Genomic DNA, 15830 nt, shown 5'->3' on the forward strand with positions numbered 1-15830 from the left:
ACAATGGAGAAATTTGAAAAATGTCCTAACTAATGTAAAATGGCAAATGGTAAACCGTAATATAATTGAGAAAAACTAATGCTGTATTTCTTTTTGTTTAGTATAGCAGCATCAGTTAATCCTACTGTTATTTCATTTGAATGAACAATAATAATATGTACTGTCATAGCGAGGACTCGCTTTTGTTTTGTTGACACGCATTTGTTAAATTGTTAGCATGCTAATATGCTATACAGTACTGTCGTGGAGTTCAACACGCCAATCGGCAGGTGAGCGACAGGTAGTTCTGTGACGTCATACCGGAAGTGGACAGCGCAAACTCTGGAAAGCTATTGTGAAAGTCCCTCGTAAACTCTGAACATCCTCACGGTATCAATTTCATATTCATAGGAAACAACCTACCAAGAATAAGCAATGTGTACTTTTGGTGAGTTATTGTAAAATTAAAACTGATGAGCTTTTGATATTATCGCATTCGAATGTTTTGATATATTTTCCGTGCGTTAACAACGAACAGGCCTCCTGCGTGGAAATAGGTCGATCAATAAAACGTTGCATGGTTGTGTCGACCACCATTATAGTGTTCATAGCAGATCACTCATTCATTCTCCTTAAAACAGTATTAAATTGTATCGTTGCCCATTAGACGAAGGATAAATTAAACTGCGAGTAAGTAAATAAATAAATGGGAGCGTCCCTTCCCCAGGGTCCGACGACTAAAGCTGTTAAAACAAATAAGCTTCACTGTGTTCAAAGCTTCGCATCTCATCTGCTCCTTTGTAATGCGGGAATGTGGATTCATGTAAAATAATTGGCCTACTTTCAAAGAGATGTAGTCAGTAAGTGAGTCACTTTTCAAATCTAATTTGTGTATTGAGAATTGTTTTGTTTTACGACCACTTGGAAAAATACAGTACAATATACAATTTCTCGTTAAATACAGTACAATATATAATTTCTCGCTATTATTATTATAATCTGCATTACTTCAGTTCTATGCATTGCTGCACAGTACAAGAATAAGTTAAATGAATATGTTATTGAATAATTTTATTGTATTATTGTTTTTCTTCTATTTTCTTCTGTGACTTCTCTTTTATTTATTTATTTTAATTCCTGGTGGTCCAATTCCCCAGCCAAAGGTTTTCATCTGCAACCACTTCTCAACGCTGATCAATGTATATTAAGTTAATTTACAACATTTTTGGAACTGTTTTAACTAACCCCCCCCCCTTCACAAATAATGTAAACTCTATATGGCATCAACACATTATTTTTTTTACATGTGTCCATTGAACGTTTGAGCGAGAATCGTACCATTAACACAATATTAACACGTTAATGAATTGTTCATTCGTCACGATCAAGTACATGCAATGGACGCCAAAGAGATACACAGAAGAGATACAAAAAAAGTGACATTTTTTTTGTTACTGAATCAAAATGTACGTAATGTGCATTGTATTTGCAGATAAGGAAAAGGGGCCGAGGAGATTGATGCGCAAAGGTTTAGCACTCATCCTGGTGGGCCATATTAACTTCATCCTTGGTGCTATAGTCCATGGCAGTGTCCTACGACACATTTCTAAACCAAGCCAAGAAATCACCACCGAATACACAGCAACGAACATCATTTCTGTCACCTCTGGTCTGCTGGTGAGTTCAAGTATTCATTCCTGCATTGTTTCAGACTAAGTAAGATAATATGGGGAGGACCTTTCCTGTTTAATTCATTTTGATCCTGTGCATTTACAGTAGTGGGGAAAAACCAGACAGAGATTTCCGAATAACAAATTTGTTTGACAACACAGTCCCGTTTCTCCATTATGGTGTAATGGCACATTAAGCAGAAAGCAATCACGATGGTATAATTACCCACTGTATCCAAAGATAATACATTAGCTGTTATCTTATGTGGAATCGTACTGATGTTACATCATAAGGAATTTCAATGAAAAGGTTTCTTCAGCCGTCATCTGTACTTTTCATCGATGGACCTTTCATCAGTTGTCTTTGTTCTGCTGAGACAGTTATGTAAGCATCTATATATTTCAGAGCATTGCAACTGGGATCATCGCTATCGTGGTGTCGAGGAACCTTCGTGTGTTTAAGTTGGTAAGTGTCAGAGATATGACAGTCAGACACCGTGGACAGAGACTCGGAACCAGAAAGATTGTCCCCACTGCCGGCAGGAGACGTAGTCATCAAATGACATACGTCTGAATTCTGTGCCCCTCTGCCAAGCTTTTTATTGAGAGTATATGTAAATTAAAGTGATACATTAGTAAAACATAGTTTTCTTGATTATAATGCCACGCCTCTGGGCGTTCTGAGCACCAACAGCTGCAAGCAGTAAAACATAGACATTTTAATTTGTGTCTTTTCCATGAACTGATAAATTTGTAATCTGGCGCTTGTGCAGGATGTTTAAGCCGTAAATAACGTTGGTGAAAAAGGAATATCTCAAGCCCTAAATTCTGTGCAAGGCCGGACCTTCTAGAATCTAGATGGAGACGACAGTTCACCTTGCCGTGTCTGTTTCGCTCAGATTCACTGTGGCCATCTGCGCTTTGACTGTGGGCCCATTGTTTAGTTGGTCAGCAAAGCATGGCACTTTTAAACATGATAAATTCTTATTCTCCACCAGTAAGACTTCAAGAGCACATTGAAACGCAGCCTTTACTGTTTGGTATAACTTGTTGACAAGTTGGATTTATTTGTTTCCAGCACATTGGACTTCTACTAGCCTCGTTCTTGAATGCCCTGCTGTCAGCAGGGTGCTGCGTCGGCCTCCTCATGGCCATCAGTGTGACGGTCTCTCACAATGGTCAGGGCCTGATGCGAGGGTGTAACGTCACAGTAGTGCCTGCCAACCCTCGATCTCCTGTCAGCGCACAATGCCCGTTCGATACTACACGCATTTATGTAAGTCTCAGCTTTGTTTGGCATCAATACAGATAAGATGAACGAATAGTTTACACTGTGGACTACTTTTTTATGTTTAACTCATTCACTGCCAGACAGAATATTGAGTTTTAGGACTACATAAACATTTAATGCAGCGTAAGAAACCTTAGACTCTCTTCTTTCATCAGGTAAAAAAAAAGAGTTAATTCCTAAATTATATCGGTCTGAGTTATCTGAGCTTGAAATGGGGGCAACTGTACAAAATACAATACAGTCAAACCTCAGTTTTCGAACGTCTCGGTTCTCATCCCATTCGGTTTTCAACCAAAAATGTCATATTTTTTATGCCCTGGTATCCAACCGAAATTTGGTTCTCAACCAAACTGAGTGCATCTGAATGCATCACTTGACTACCCTGTGCTTCCTTATACGTCACTTCCTTATATGTCACGTCTTCCTCATTGTGACCGACGCATTAATATTTTTGTGAAAATGCTGACATATTTGGTTAAGATCTCCTGAATAGTATGATTTTAAAGCAAGCAGAGGATGGTTTGAAAAGTTAGTGTGCCCTGTGTTTGCACAGACAGCTGCGATAAGTGCCAACACGCCCCGTGGCAGAAAGATAGCGATATTTTTATGTACAGATGTTAATGTTGATGTTAAAAATTGGTAAAAATAAAAGTTTGTTTTTATATAATTTTACACATGACCTGCTCTATTATTAAGTTTTTATCTGGTTTATGCGATGAAATAGTTAAAAAGTTGTTTTCTAGACTTTGAACGGATTAAGATTTTTTACATTGATTTTAATGGAAAGTGCTGTTTCGGTTTTTGAACAAATCGGTTTTCGAACAGGTTTCTGAAACAGATTATGGTAAAAAAAATCGAGGTATCACTGTACTTGCATATTGATTTATATGGCACTTTAACAACAGCTGAAGCTGTAACAAAGCGCTAACATGGATAAAAGGCCCCCTCATGGAAGGGAAAACATTGTCAGAGGTCTGACCAGCGCTTTATCGGCACCCAAGCAAGAAAAACCAGAACAAACTTGGAAATGGCGCTCCACATCACACTTTTCAATTATTCAAATAAATTCGGGAATGGCAGCGAATGAGGTACAGAAACCCCAGTTTCAGTTTTTATTATATTTTTTGTAAAACCGTCTTCTTTTCCTTTCGGCTTTTCCCGTCAAGGGGTCGCCACAGCGAATCAGTGACTTCCATCTTCAGAGGTTTGATCCGCATGTTTGTTTTGTAAAACATTGCCAGTACAAATGCTAAAGTCAAAGTAAAATCCAAGTAAGATGCGAATGGGGAGTTAGCGGCGTCTTCTAGTGGTGACATTAGTCCCGGTTATATCGATACTATTTCTATGCACGCACGGAGAAAATTACATGCAAACAGGGTCGGATATGTCGATAGTCCCGGTTATATTGATATTTTTTCGGACTCCCTTGAATATCGATATAACGAGACTTTACTGTATATCTAATAATGTGCACACAAATTTCATCCAAGCAATATAACACTACTCACCTAGTGATTTGTGCGACATGCCAACCTGGGGGAGGTATAATACTTCAAACACACAAAGACCACATTATTGTCTAATATAAACTCTAGCAAGTGTCCTGAATAATCACACAAAAGAAAAATAAAAATATAACCTGGACTCGTACATTGTAAATACTGTAGCACAGCCACCTTATGTCGAGTCAATACAGTTACATATATCATATATACTTTTATTATGTATGTTTATACTTTGCACTATGTGCAGTTATTTTTATAAAACAGTTGTGTGCAGTTGTGCATTTCAGTCTTCTGACATGTTCTTTTAGTACATACAAAATTCAGTATTTTTTTTTACCCCCCTTTCAATTTTGCTGCTGTAGATTGCACATTTCCCCATTGTGGGAGTATTAAAGCGTTCGGATTCTGATACTCATTGCTGTTTTTCACCGTTATTATTTTGTATTTATTTATCTTTTGTAATATATTTTAGGACACCACCCTGGCAATATGGTTCCCCAGTGCTATGTTGGCAGCAGCAGAGTGTGGCCTGTCTGTATGGTGCTTCATCGTAGGACTGACTCTCAGGGGCCTGCTAGCCTGTGGAAAGACTTACTACAAAAAACAGGTGTGTGCATGTATGTTACACGAGGGCTGTAAAATTGTTATGATTTATTAGTTTTCTCGCACATTTACTTTTAACTTCCTCATCATTCCACTCTTGTAGTTTGAGGAAGAGGCGGACACTTCACCGCACAACAAACGCCTGATTGGCCAGAATGTCAATCCTGATGCCTGAGGGAAGAAAAATGCTGAAAGTACGACACTCCATTATTTCATGTCCTTAAATCTTGAAGTACTGAAGAGATTTTTTTAGTTCAGTGGGCTGATTTGTTTCATTCGACCTTACTAAGAGTAAATGCATTCAACGTCTTTGATCCACAGTATTGATGGAGGCAGTCTGGCCACATTTTTGTGTAGTAACCACTATTGCTTTGCCTTGTCAATATCTAGATTGTACTGAAAGGCCTGTTAAAAATGAAGTATAAACTATGCATGCCTCCATCCATCCATTTTCCGAGCCGCTTACTCTATTGTACTTTTTTATTCATGTTCAAATATTTTTTCATTATTCTTAATTGTTGAAATGTTGAAATTTTGCTATGTGTTTATTCCATTTTTTGTATTTTTAGTAGACATTTTGAAACACCTCTTAAAGGACAACCGACACCATTTTTTTGTTTCCTAACTGACATCAGGAAAACATTTTATAGCATCTAAAATACCCAAAACACGCAGGCTGAGAGTTTTAGTCAAGACACCAATAAAAATGACTTAAAGTGTGCTAAAACTGCAACAAAATGAGCTGCGAATTGGGGATTTTCAGAAAGTCCCGCCCCCAGTTCGTGACATCACACCAGGACATCTTGCCTTGCTCCAGAATCAAAACAATGGCTTCAGAGAGTTCCGATTCGGAGGAGATGCCTTCTTGCACTCATCCAGTTATGAATATGATTCAAATAGTTCTGAAGAGCAAAGCATAAATGTTTGCAATCGATTAAAGAAGTTCTTCCGTATCAATTTGAGCCGTCTGGACTCCAATGTAGTACCCAGAAAATGCACATGATGGCGCCCAAGCTCTCTTGGAAATGGGCTGATTTGTCTGCTGGGAATTTGTGTCAACTTCTGTATGGTGTTACCGCAATTGGTTGTCTTGTTGCAACACACAACGATTCACCATTGCATAATTTATGTCTTTTCCTTCTAATTTCACCATCAAAACGAATCAACACGATGTTTTCAGACCAAACAAAGTACCCAAAATGCATCGTGTGTCGCTTTCTCGTCAGGGGCGTTCCTGACGTGACGTCACGTCAGGCATCGTCATCAACTCGAAAACAAGACTTCCTGAATATTCAGCGTGAGTCTTAAAACATAAAATATAGCTATATGCGGTTGAATCTTTGTAAAATGCGCTCAGTAGAAGTCATTTGAAGTCATTTTACAAATTATAGACACAACTTGTCCGGAGGTGTCAGTTGTCCTTTAAATATAATCTTATTGAGGAACATATACCTCATGTATGATTTACTGTATTTCTTTTATAATGCAGTATATTATGTTTGACTGACTAATTACCCCACTGACACATTACACATTTTTTTTTGGTGATAAAGGGGAAGGCAACTCAAATGTTTTCTTCCCAATAATATGTTCGGTGAACCGCCACTAGTTTAAACATGGCATTAAGATTAATATTGCATTTGTGGAATTTTGAAATAAGCAGCAAAATCAACCCGTTTTTCGCCATCTCAGGAGGCGGCCATTTGACATTTTCTATTGGTGGAAAATTACCTCATACGTAGTTGGAAGGTATTTGTTACAGCTTCAGATGTTGTAAAAGCGCTACATAAATTAGTATGTATTGTATTGTACTGTATTGCAATGAAAATTTAGGAGTTGACATCCCCTTGAAATATCTTAGACCCATTAAGATACAGTGATTGGAAATACTATACACAAGTCATTTGGAAGTTTGATCCAAAAGATACTCATTATTATTCAATATGTAACCCAAGGTGTGTTGACCACAAATTTATTAGGTCTGTTTGACAGCAAATGGAAAAAAAACACTGAAAGACAGAACAAATTGTGTTGTTTATACACATCGCACTTCTGACATTTAAATGAGCTAATATAAGTAAAAAAGATGTATCTTTAGCCTACAAAGAGTTGAAGCAAATAGTGTTATGACGTTGAGGCCATTGGAGTACTCGCTGAACACAATTTTTCATGTTAAGAGGTTCAACCACAATGTGGGCCAGCAGTCTTAGCATTCACATGCGCGCGCGCACACACACATATGCACATCCCAGTGACAGAGGATCACATCACATCAGCCATGAAACGGTTAATCTAGTGCTGTGCTCAATCGTGTGGAAGGGAATCATAGCACGCAGCACTAATCCCGACTGTGTGAGGGATAAATATTGACATTGCGCTGCCTGATACAATCACTCAATGATCAGTCTGCAAGGCCCGTGCCATCAGGCTCAATTTGGGGTCACCAAATAGCTGTTTCTCCATGAAAACACAAAAGCGCTAATGAGGATGTGGTCTTTGTACTGTCAGGACAAATAACTCCAATATGACCAATGCACTGTAAATATTTTCCATCAATTTAAGTTCCTGAAAATTTGCATTTCATAAATGTTTGATTGTTTTATAACCTGCAATACTGCATATTTAACTTGATTAACAGCCAAATCCAAAATGTATTCCGAAATTTATTTGCTCCGCTGAACTGATTTCAAGTTGTTGACAAGCAAAGAGCATGTCAGATTTTTTTTTTATATGTAAAGGCATTTCAATTGTTGCTTCCAGGCCAGAGGCAACTCCAATTGGATTATTTCAATAAAAAGTAAACACATTTTCCCACTATTGCTTGTGTTATTATAGGGTTATTATAACACTTTGGTCTTTGTGCACTAAATGTAACATAAGAGCCTCCAAGTATTTATGTTTAACTGTTTTTATTTGCTTGCAAAATAACAATGTATTTATTAAAACACAACATTAATTGTCCACAATATTAAAATGCACATTCTGTAATTAGATCCAATAGTTCAGTTGTAATCACATGACTGTAATACAGTATAACCCACATTTGTATGTTAGTATGTGCCATAGTTTGTCACTAAGTTGTGCTAAAGTAAGAGGAAAAATAAGTGTAGGCCGTAATTAGAAAAACAATCAAATAAAAACCAGAGGGTGGCAGTGTGTGCCTTATTGCACCACATAGTATTGATATATCTTTGTAAGTGTACTAATGTAAGATCACCAATATGGTGCTCGTAAGAAATGATGGGACATTGTGATTTCCAAGAAAGTATTTCATATTAATGTTTATGTATTTTCCTCCAGTGTGGCTACAAGAATACAGACCAAATGTCGACGACCACACTGTGAGTGAATATTTCCCCCCCAAAAAAAGCAATATTCCAATGGCATTTCTTTTTTGGGAAAATAGGGGGAAACCCCTGTATAACCATAACAAAACAAAATATTTTTTGAAATGCAAAAAAAAAAAGAAATCTGTGAATATACTAAATTGTGGTTGCCAAACTCTTTGTGCAAGCCACAACTGTCATTTTAAGTTGAAATATCACCATTTAGTTTTGAAAGGCGCTTATAAACAAAATGTATTATTATTTATCACGAGATGTCAGATAGAATTGCATTTCACAGAAAATTTGTTTTTATCATAGACATTTGTGTGATCCCTGCGGCATCCATTAACAATGATGAACATTTATGGCCTTCCTCTGCACCGAAATTGCCCTTCTCCGATACAGACTCGATAATTTCATTCATTCCAAAAGTAAATATTACATTTTCGGTTGTAATTCCTTCGTCTTTTGGCGAGCAGAAATTAGTTTGCTGACCCTAACTGTTCGACTCATGCATAGCACCCGCCCTTTATGATACTGATGAATGAAACGGTCATAAAATAACGGCGCGAATGTAGCGCTAAAGATAAATTAAGACGTATCGGCCGAGTCGACATCCCACCGCGTGTGTCCGCTTCTGTGGGGGAGTGCGCGTTCACGTTGATTGCGCGCTCTCGCTACATGCAGCCAAACAGCGGCGTACATCGAGCGGAGCAACGCATGTAGCGAATGCAGCACTCGGACCTTTCTCTCAACCCATCGTTGCGAGGTAAAATGCGTTTAATCGTGATTATTTCCGTTTACTTAGACTTCGTAAATGCATTTTAAATTGGTTTCCGGCGTGGCGGTGACGCGTTCACCCGACAGCCCCCCCCCACCCTCCACACACATGATTGATGTGCTTCCACATTGAGAGCGTCAAACCATTGAGTGGCGCCGCAACCGCCTCTTTCGAAATAGACATGCTGACCCCGACCAACATGGTCGACAGGTAGCGTATTTTTCCAAAGGTGTTCTTGTCATTAGCATAAAGGTAGCTAACTATCCGGATAAGTTGCCTCGCGCTGAAACGTCTACGTAAGCCTGCTGGGTGCAGGTGCCTTCGAATTTACTAGTACTACCATATGCGGTTAGTGAGCACTGTAGTAATGATAGAAAGGATGGAAGCTAAAATGACCACATCGATCCGTGTGACTTTGTGGAGGCTTAGTGACGACTCGCTAATATGACACAAACGCGAAAGTGTCGCAGGGGAAAGTGCCCACGTAATTTGACGAAACCTGGTTTAAAAAAAAACAATGATTTAGGTCTGCTCCAAATCGTTTTGATAATATTTCTTCTCTCCAGTGTAGGGGTGTATGTCAACAGCCTATTTTGACTTGACTAATGATCACGCTCGTCACCAAATTGCCTGCTTGATGTTGTCTTATTTTGAAGAGGCGTTTGGAAATCACAAAGCGTAAACGATTTAGAAAAAAAAGTCTAATTGTGATTTAATATACGATATTTTTTTTTGTATTTAGTCGTGTTCCCATGTACATATATTCTGTTTTGTCAGAATACGTGGGACTTCCTTACTTGTGTCCACTTCAGTGGGGGCGTACGCATTCACGCTCAATTACAATTGTTACCTTCCGGAGCATCCTGCCATACAAATTTGGCTGGCATAGACATCAGTAGAAACAAATCTGGATTTATCACTTTAAGTGTTCATATTTTATGAAACAATGAAAAATGACTACAGGGACTGCACTTGAGTACTGAATTGAAGACACTAACAAATGCAAGCGCAATTATGGAAAGAAAATAAATGACAACTTTATTTGTTGAGTTTCCTATTCAATTTCACCGCCTGGTACACCCAAAGGTACATTTTTCTTGGACCGGTCTATTATTGGAAACATAATTAGCCCATAAGAGTTGAATTAAGTGCAGAATGAGATTGATTTCAAAGATTTTCCTCACAATAACCAAAATAATTTAACAAGGTCTTACACAATTAGTGATATCACACTGCCCACAATTATGTTTTTAGGCGTTTCTGTTGCTGAGTCTTTTTATACAGCACCAAACTTTAAAATGAACAAGAAATTTAATCATGTATGGAAGTCTCTTTTTCAATTTGATGAATTGTTCAGCCCCAATATTAGCAAGAGGCTCATTTTCCAATGGAATGTAACCCGAGACAAAGCCCATTCAGCTTGTTTGATCATTCAACCTTTCTGTGTGTGGGGGTGTGTGTTTGTCTGCGTGCTTCTAAACCTGCAGGACCTGCTTGAAGAAGCCAGAATGCAGGAGGCCTTGAAGATAGAGACAAATCACTCAAAGAAGGAGGAGATGGATATCACGGCCATGTGTGTTTTGTTGAGGTGTTGCTGGAGGCGAGGGTGAGCAGACAAAAGAGGGACTGACAACCCACAAGCGCTGTTCCCTCTCCCTCGCTGTCACCATGGAATAAACCAGGAGGTGGAGAATGCTGCAAGATGCTCTGCAATCCAGGAGCAAGCGGCAGCTCTCTCTGAAGGCTGAAAGTAAATAGTGGCGAACAAGAGGCGGCTTCTTTCGCGCTGCTTTGTCTTGGTGCGCCAATCAGTGGGCCCTCCATTTTCCTCCATAATGTGCCTCTTATTAAGAGGTGGGATTCTTCTTTTTCAATCCCCACTCAGACAGGACTTGGTTGCCTCCAATGCAAAGAAGCCTTAAACCAATTATCAACAACGCTCAAGGCGATATTTGGTAGTCTGGCCTCTCTACTGCATAACAATGCCGGAATCATTTGAAAAAGAATGTGTGAGAGACTACAAGACTGCATCGATGACCTGCAGGCAAACTGTCCGTTTTCCCCATTTCCCCATCCCACTCTTCCTGCTTTTCTTATTCCCGGCTCCTCCGGCTGGGACCATACACATGGAGGCCATCGATAGCCATAACGAGTTCAGCTGCGAGCCCATCCGACTGCGAATGTGCCAGGATCTGCCTTACAACACCACCTTTATGCCCAACCTCCTGAACCACTACGACCAGCAGACGGCCGCGCTCGACATGGAGGTACGTGCATTGCGTTGTTTGCTTGTGTCACAGAGCGCTACGAAATTGGATATCCGCCGTAGGGTATTGGGGAGGCTATGGTGTAATTACAGCGTCTGAGCGGGTTTGTTGAAAACTCTAATACAACAGCCTGCACAGTTTCACATTGTGATGTTACGCACCTGCTGAAGGGGAAACAAAAGGGCTCAAGAGCTCAGATGTGATTACGCATGTGAAGGGGGAGCAGAGGGGGGCCTCAACAATGCAGCCACAACCAATTCATAGTCGACAAATTGCTGGATTGCCAGGATCTGTGGTGGTGTCTTCATCTATGTATTTATTTGTGTCATGAAGCGTTGTAATATCCTCGACAAACACTCATCCCTCATTCATGCTCTGCACAGCAAAACGGTCTCATCATTTATCCATTCAGACACTGTTTTAAGACTTGCTGACTCCTTACAAAACACATTTGCAAGCTTTCAAGTCTAGCGCACACTTGTGTTAGCCCATTCAAAGCCTGTACAATGTCACACAACGCTGGCAAATGGAAGTCACTCATCGCTGCAGCTATTTCAGAATATCACACAGTGTGGTTTCGAAAAAGACATTAGTAACAATCAACACAAAACATGTGGATGGTCAAAGGTCTACATTGTCATCATGCAAAGGAGATGCCACAATATGCACTGTGTGTTTGTGTGTTTGTGTTGACAAGGGTCCGAAATGATTCCAAATTATGTATATGTACTGTTTCGTTTATTATTTTGCTTTATGTTGACTATTTTGTGAAGCGCTTTGTTATGACCGCAGCTGTTGTGAAAGCGGTATATAAATTAGGATGTATTGTATTGTGTATATCTACGTTTATAATATCCTGATGAAGTATCAGTCGCAATGACCTGAACCATTCGTAAAACAGTTTCAAAATTTTAACCGAGTTTGCATGTTTGTATTAAAAGAATGAACAATCAAAATGGGGAATCACTTTACTGTATTGATACAATAAACTAAATGCTGTTTCAACAGAACAATTAAAAAAAATGAAAGATTGAATATAGGTTTTGCCCTTTGTTCTTATGAAAAAAAAAATTTACTGACTGAAAATGCAAGTTTTAGAAAGTGACTTTCAAAGGGTAGACATTTTGCAAATGATCACTGTGAAACAATTTGCCTTCAAAATAAAGGATCATGCATGAGGATCTCCCTGCTATGTGTATCAGTCAAGATACATTTGATGTCACTGTTTCAGATAAATCGCTTCCCTCATGTTTAATTCTTTAATCCATTACATGGATTCTCCCAATTAAAGAATGAAAAACTTTCAAGTAAGACCTCTTTTGTACCAGATTGTATTTTACTATATGTTCGGCCATACCGAAACTGTTACAATAGTTTGTAAGCAACTGTATACCTGGAGACGCACATCCTGTCCAGATACTTGGAGTCGTAGTCAGGCATTGAATATCAAAGACCTAAAACGCAGGCTATCTCATGTTCCTCATGTTACGGTTGTCTTCCAGCAACATGTTACCGCTGCCCGGGGTACGCATGGATGAACGCATGCAATCGCTGAAGCGCTAATGATTCTTCTTGAATGAGAAGCGTAGAGGACGGTCACGCAAGCGCCACCTGAGCAACAACAACCCAAATGTTGGTTTTGTGAGAGTGGCGTGAAATCAAAAACCCACAATATCGTCTTGCACTTCTTCCTTATTGCTTTGTTAGTCCCCGGAGATGAAAAGTGTAGATTGTGGTGTGGCTAATTAGTAGTTACAAATTACTTTTTTTGTGCAGGAAGTATTTGTTTACACCAAAGAAAATAAGCATTCCTTTGTTCGAGACACGACTGTATGAAAGGCGAATCCGGCTTTCGCGACATCAGTTGATTTGGAGGTGAAGTCACAAAACCCGGTCGTCAGTCTGACAGGGTCCTCCGTATTACATGTCGTTGTATCTTTCGCACTTTCTTTCTTCACTTTGTCCAAGACTTCATTCAGCAAATTAACGCGGCTAATTCCCCAATGGCATGTCAAACATGGCTGACTGGAGTCTGTGAGGAGCATCTGTTAATGAACTTCCTTTGACCCGCATGACGAAGTATCCTTGTAACAGACACCCCTGTGGCCCTCCGGCCATAGAGACAGCACTGTGGAAACGACCGAGCCGCAACTTGAACCCTGCTCGAATTCCTCCTCTGCTCTGTTCAGACCAAACATTGTAGTCCTGCTCAGAGCCCGACGAGACATTCAGGGACACCCATTTGAGGGCAACGGCTATTCACCAACTCATGTTGTGTCTACGTACAGTCATTTAGCGTGGGTTGAGATTGTATTGCTGAAGTCAGCTTTGATTACATTTGTGGCACCTTGTGTAACTAACTGGAATATTTATTTTTTTCAAATATTTTGTGGCGCATAAACAATTGGATATATGTTTGGGGGACATTGCTGTCATTGTTGTCTTACGCTTCTTGTTGATTGAGTGTGAGCACCATGTGTCAGAAATGATAAGAAATTTACTGCACTGGCACCTTGACTCACATGTATAATCCGTTCTCTGGCTTGCCTTGTAGATTGTAACACTCTTATCTCAAATTATATTTACCCATTGGAATGAATAGAAAGGCTTGAAAGGCATTCTGGGGCTGGGGGTGGTGATGTCAAAACATTTCCAGACCTGCAAGATATTGAATGTAAAAACGTACAGAAGTAATGTAAATGAATATAATTTAATAGCAGTTTCATTGACCACAGGGACCAATTGGATACATGCACACATTACACAGACTTACGTCTGTGTAAACTCGCAGTCGTACAGGAGTGGTCCATCGATGAAACGGTTTCTTCAGCCGTCATCTGTACTTCTTTGAAAGAAGTACAGAATTGGTGATTTACCTGAAATGAAAATAAATGTCACAATTTAATTGTTTATTTTGGGCTACACATTAAGAATGTGTTACTTACTGTACATTTTCTATAATTTCTGCCTCAGTTACAACCATTTGTGTTTAAATATAAATTGTTCATAGTTTGGCTAGCTATCGCAATATCAAGTGACATTTTGTTAGCTTGTCTTTGGAGTTTCCTATTTTATATTAGCAACGTGTTGGCAGAATTTTGTGAAGATACCAAGTTAGGTTGAAATCACAGTGTGTAATTCATTTTTTTTTACCGTAAATGTCAACAGGGAGTGTCATTTAAGAGCCTGAAGCAAATGCTTTGACCCTTTTTTTGGAAATTTACTAACTAGCTTCGCTTTATTATGCACTCTGCCCTTACAATCTAAATGATTGTACATCAATTTTATGTTTGCTAGTAAAAAAAGACAATATAACCCCCCCCCCCCCCCCCCCCCCCAAAAAAAAAAAAAAAAAATTCTGGTTTCTTGTAAAGTCGATGTACCACCTCCATCTTGGTAGGAAAGAAACACTTTCCCGATGACAATAAATAAACCAGCTGCAATTTATAGCACAGGATAATTATCTCTGACATTATTGCAAACATTGAGTTTTATTTAACCAATATTATCCGCACAGTCTTCATTTGTACTATAGGGTGACTTTTCAATGGAATCAGCCTTCTGGAACAAATGCCTTCTTCAAACATACCAGAGAAGAAAGGATAGCTTTCATTAAGATGTGGCCACCTACCCTTTCGCTCCCCACAAAAAAAAAAAAAAATATTCGACCAAAAATTGCTAATTATTTTATTTCATTGCATTTTGATAATCTCCCTTCCTGTAAGATTGAAACAACCACTGACAAATTGGTGTGGAGCAATTCGGATGTGTTTTTGGAACTGAAAGTCATTAATGTTCAGTTGCAGTAATCACTTTCCGGAGCGGATGTTCTGAGAGGTGATTATTGTGCTGCTCTGCCACAATTACAAATTCAACTCCTGGTGAAAACTAAACCGTACTGTATGTCTATATACATGTACATGTACCACATTTCCATACAGGAAAATGTCTTAGTTATTGGGCCACACTTACTGTGTTCACTGCTTGAATCATAAATGCCATATATCAAATCCTAATGTCATTTTTGAGGTGAAATGGATCAGTTCTCATAATTAAATTGCTTCACCCCATTTATTTAACATTCATGCAACTTGCTTTACAGAGCGGTGCTGTTGTTTCATGACGAGCCTTGCTAACTATCCCACTACTTCCCTTGTGTATGTATGTGTGTGTGCGTGTGTTTGTCAGAATGGCGGTCGGGTTAATTGTGCCAGCTGCCATCCTTCACTACTGCTAACTAGCTGCAAATGTCTTTCTCTGTTCCACAATAAAGACAGTGATTTTTATCACCCCTCTGCCACAATTGTCTTTAAAACCGGAGCTAAAGAGTGCAAGAGACTTGAAGCCTAAAGGCTAAGTGCCCCTGTAATGGCGGCTGGCTGCAAATGGGGGAATTCTGTCTTTGGGA

General features: G+C 39.3%; 2 protein-coding genes across 4 annotated transcripts in view; both read left to right on the forward strand.

Moving 5' to 3' along the window:
• The first annotated feature begins 307 nt into the window (after positions 1–307).
• Positions 308–10778, forward strand: krtcap3 (keratinocyte associated protein 3). Of its 3 annotated transcripts, none has more exons than XM_088992796.1 (6): positions 308–427; positions 1472–1656; positions 2056–2115; positions 2728–2925; positions 4918–5052; positions 5152–7856. In XM_088992796.1, exons 1-6 carry the CDS (start codon positions 415–417, stop codon positions 5221–5223), a joined length of 663 nt encoding a protein of 220 aa, XP_088848922.1. In that variant the 5' UTR covers positions 308–414; the 3' UTR covers positions 5224–7856. The 3 variants fall into 3 exon arrangements, with proteins under 3 accessions (XP_088848922.1, XP_088848921.1, XP_088848920.1); XM_088992795.1 differs by lacking the exon at positions 308–427 and adding an exon at positions 10643–10778 and having other exon boundaries at positions 1453–1656; positions 5152–5242; XM_088992794.1 differs by lacking the exon at positions 308–427 and having other exon boundaries at positions 1453–1656.
• Positions 10779–11137: 359 nt separating this feature from the next.
• fzd3b (frizzled class receptor 3b) overlaps positions 11138–15830 on the forward strand; it is a 31909-nt gene continuing 27216 nt past the window's right edge. Inside the window, exon 1 of the mRNA XM_088992793.1 lies at positions 11138–11422. Within this exon, the coding sequence (XP_088848919.1) occupies positions 11138–11422 (285 nt within the window). The remainder of the gene's footprint in view (positions 11423–15830) is intronic.

This window comes from Hippocampus bargibanti, linkage group LG03 (assembly GCF_051943395.1).
Source record: "Hippocampus bargibanti isolate YZ-2025 linkage group LG03, ASM5194339v1, whole genome shotgun sequence".
Taxonomy (NCBI): domain Eukaryota; kingdom Metazoa; phylum Chordata; class Actinopteri; order Syngnathiformes; family Syngnathidae; genus Hippocampus; species Hippocampus bargibanti.

Bases quoted from the DNA above. Each gene is read 5' to 3' on its own strand.
- krtcap3 (XM_088992795.1), top strand. From the start codon at position 1,453: ATGTGCATTGTATTTGCAGATAAGGAAAAGGGGCCGAGGAGATTGATG. The intron at 2,926-4,917 runs GTAAGTCTCAGC...AATATATTTTAG, and splicing joins TCGATACTACACGCATTTAT to GACACCACCCTGGCAATATG. The intron at 5,053-5,151 runs GTGTGTGCATGT...CCACTCTTGTAG, and splicing joins AGACTTACTACAAAAAACAG to TTTGAGGAAGAGGCGGACAC.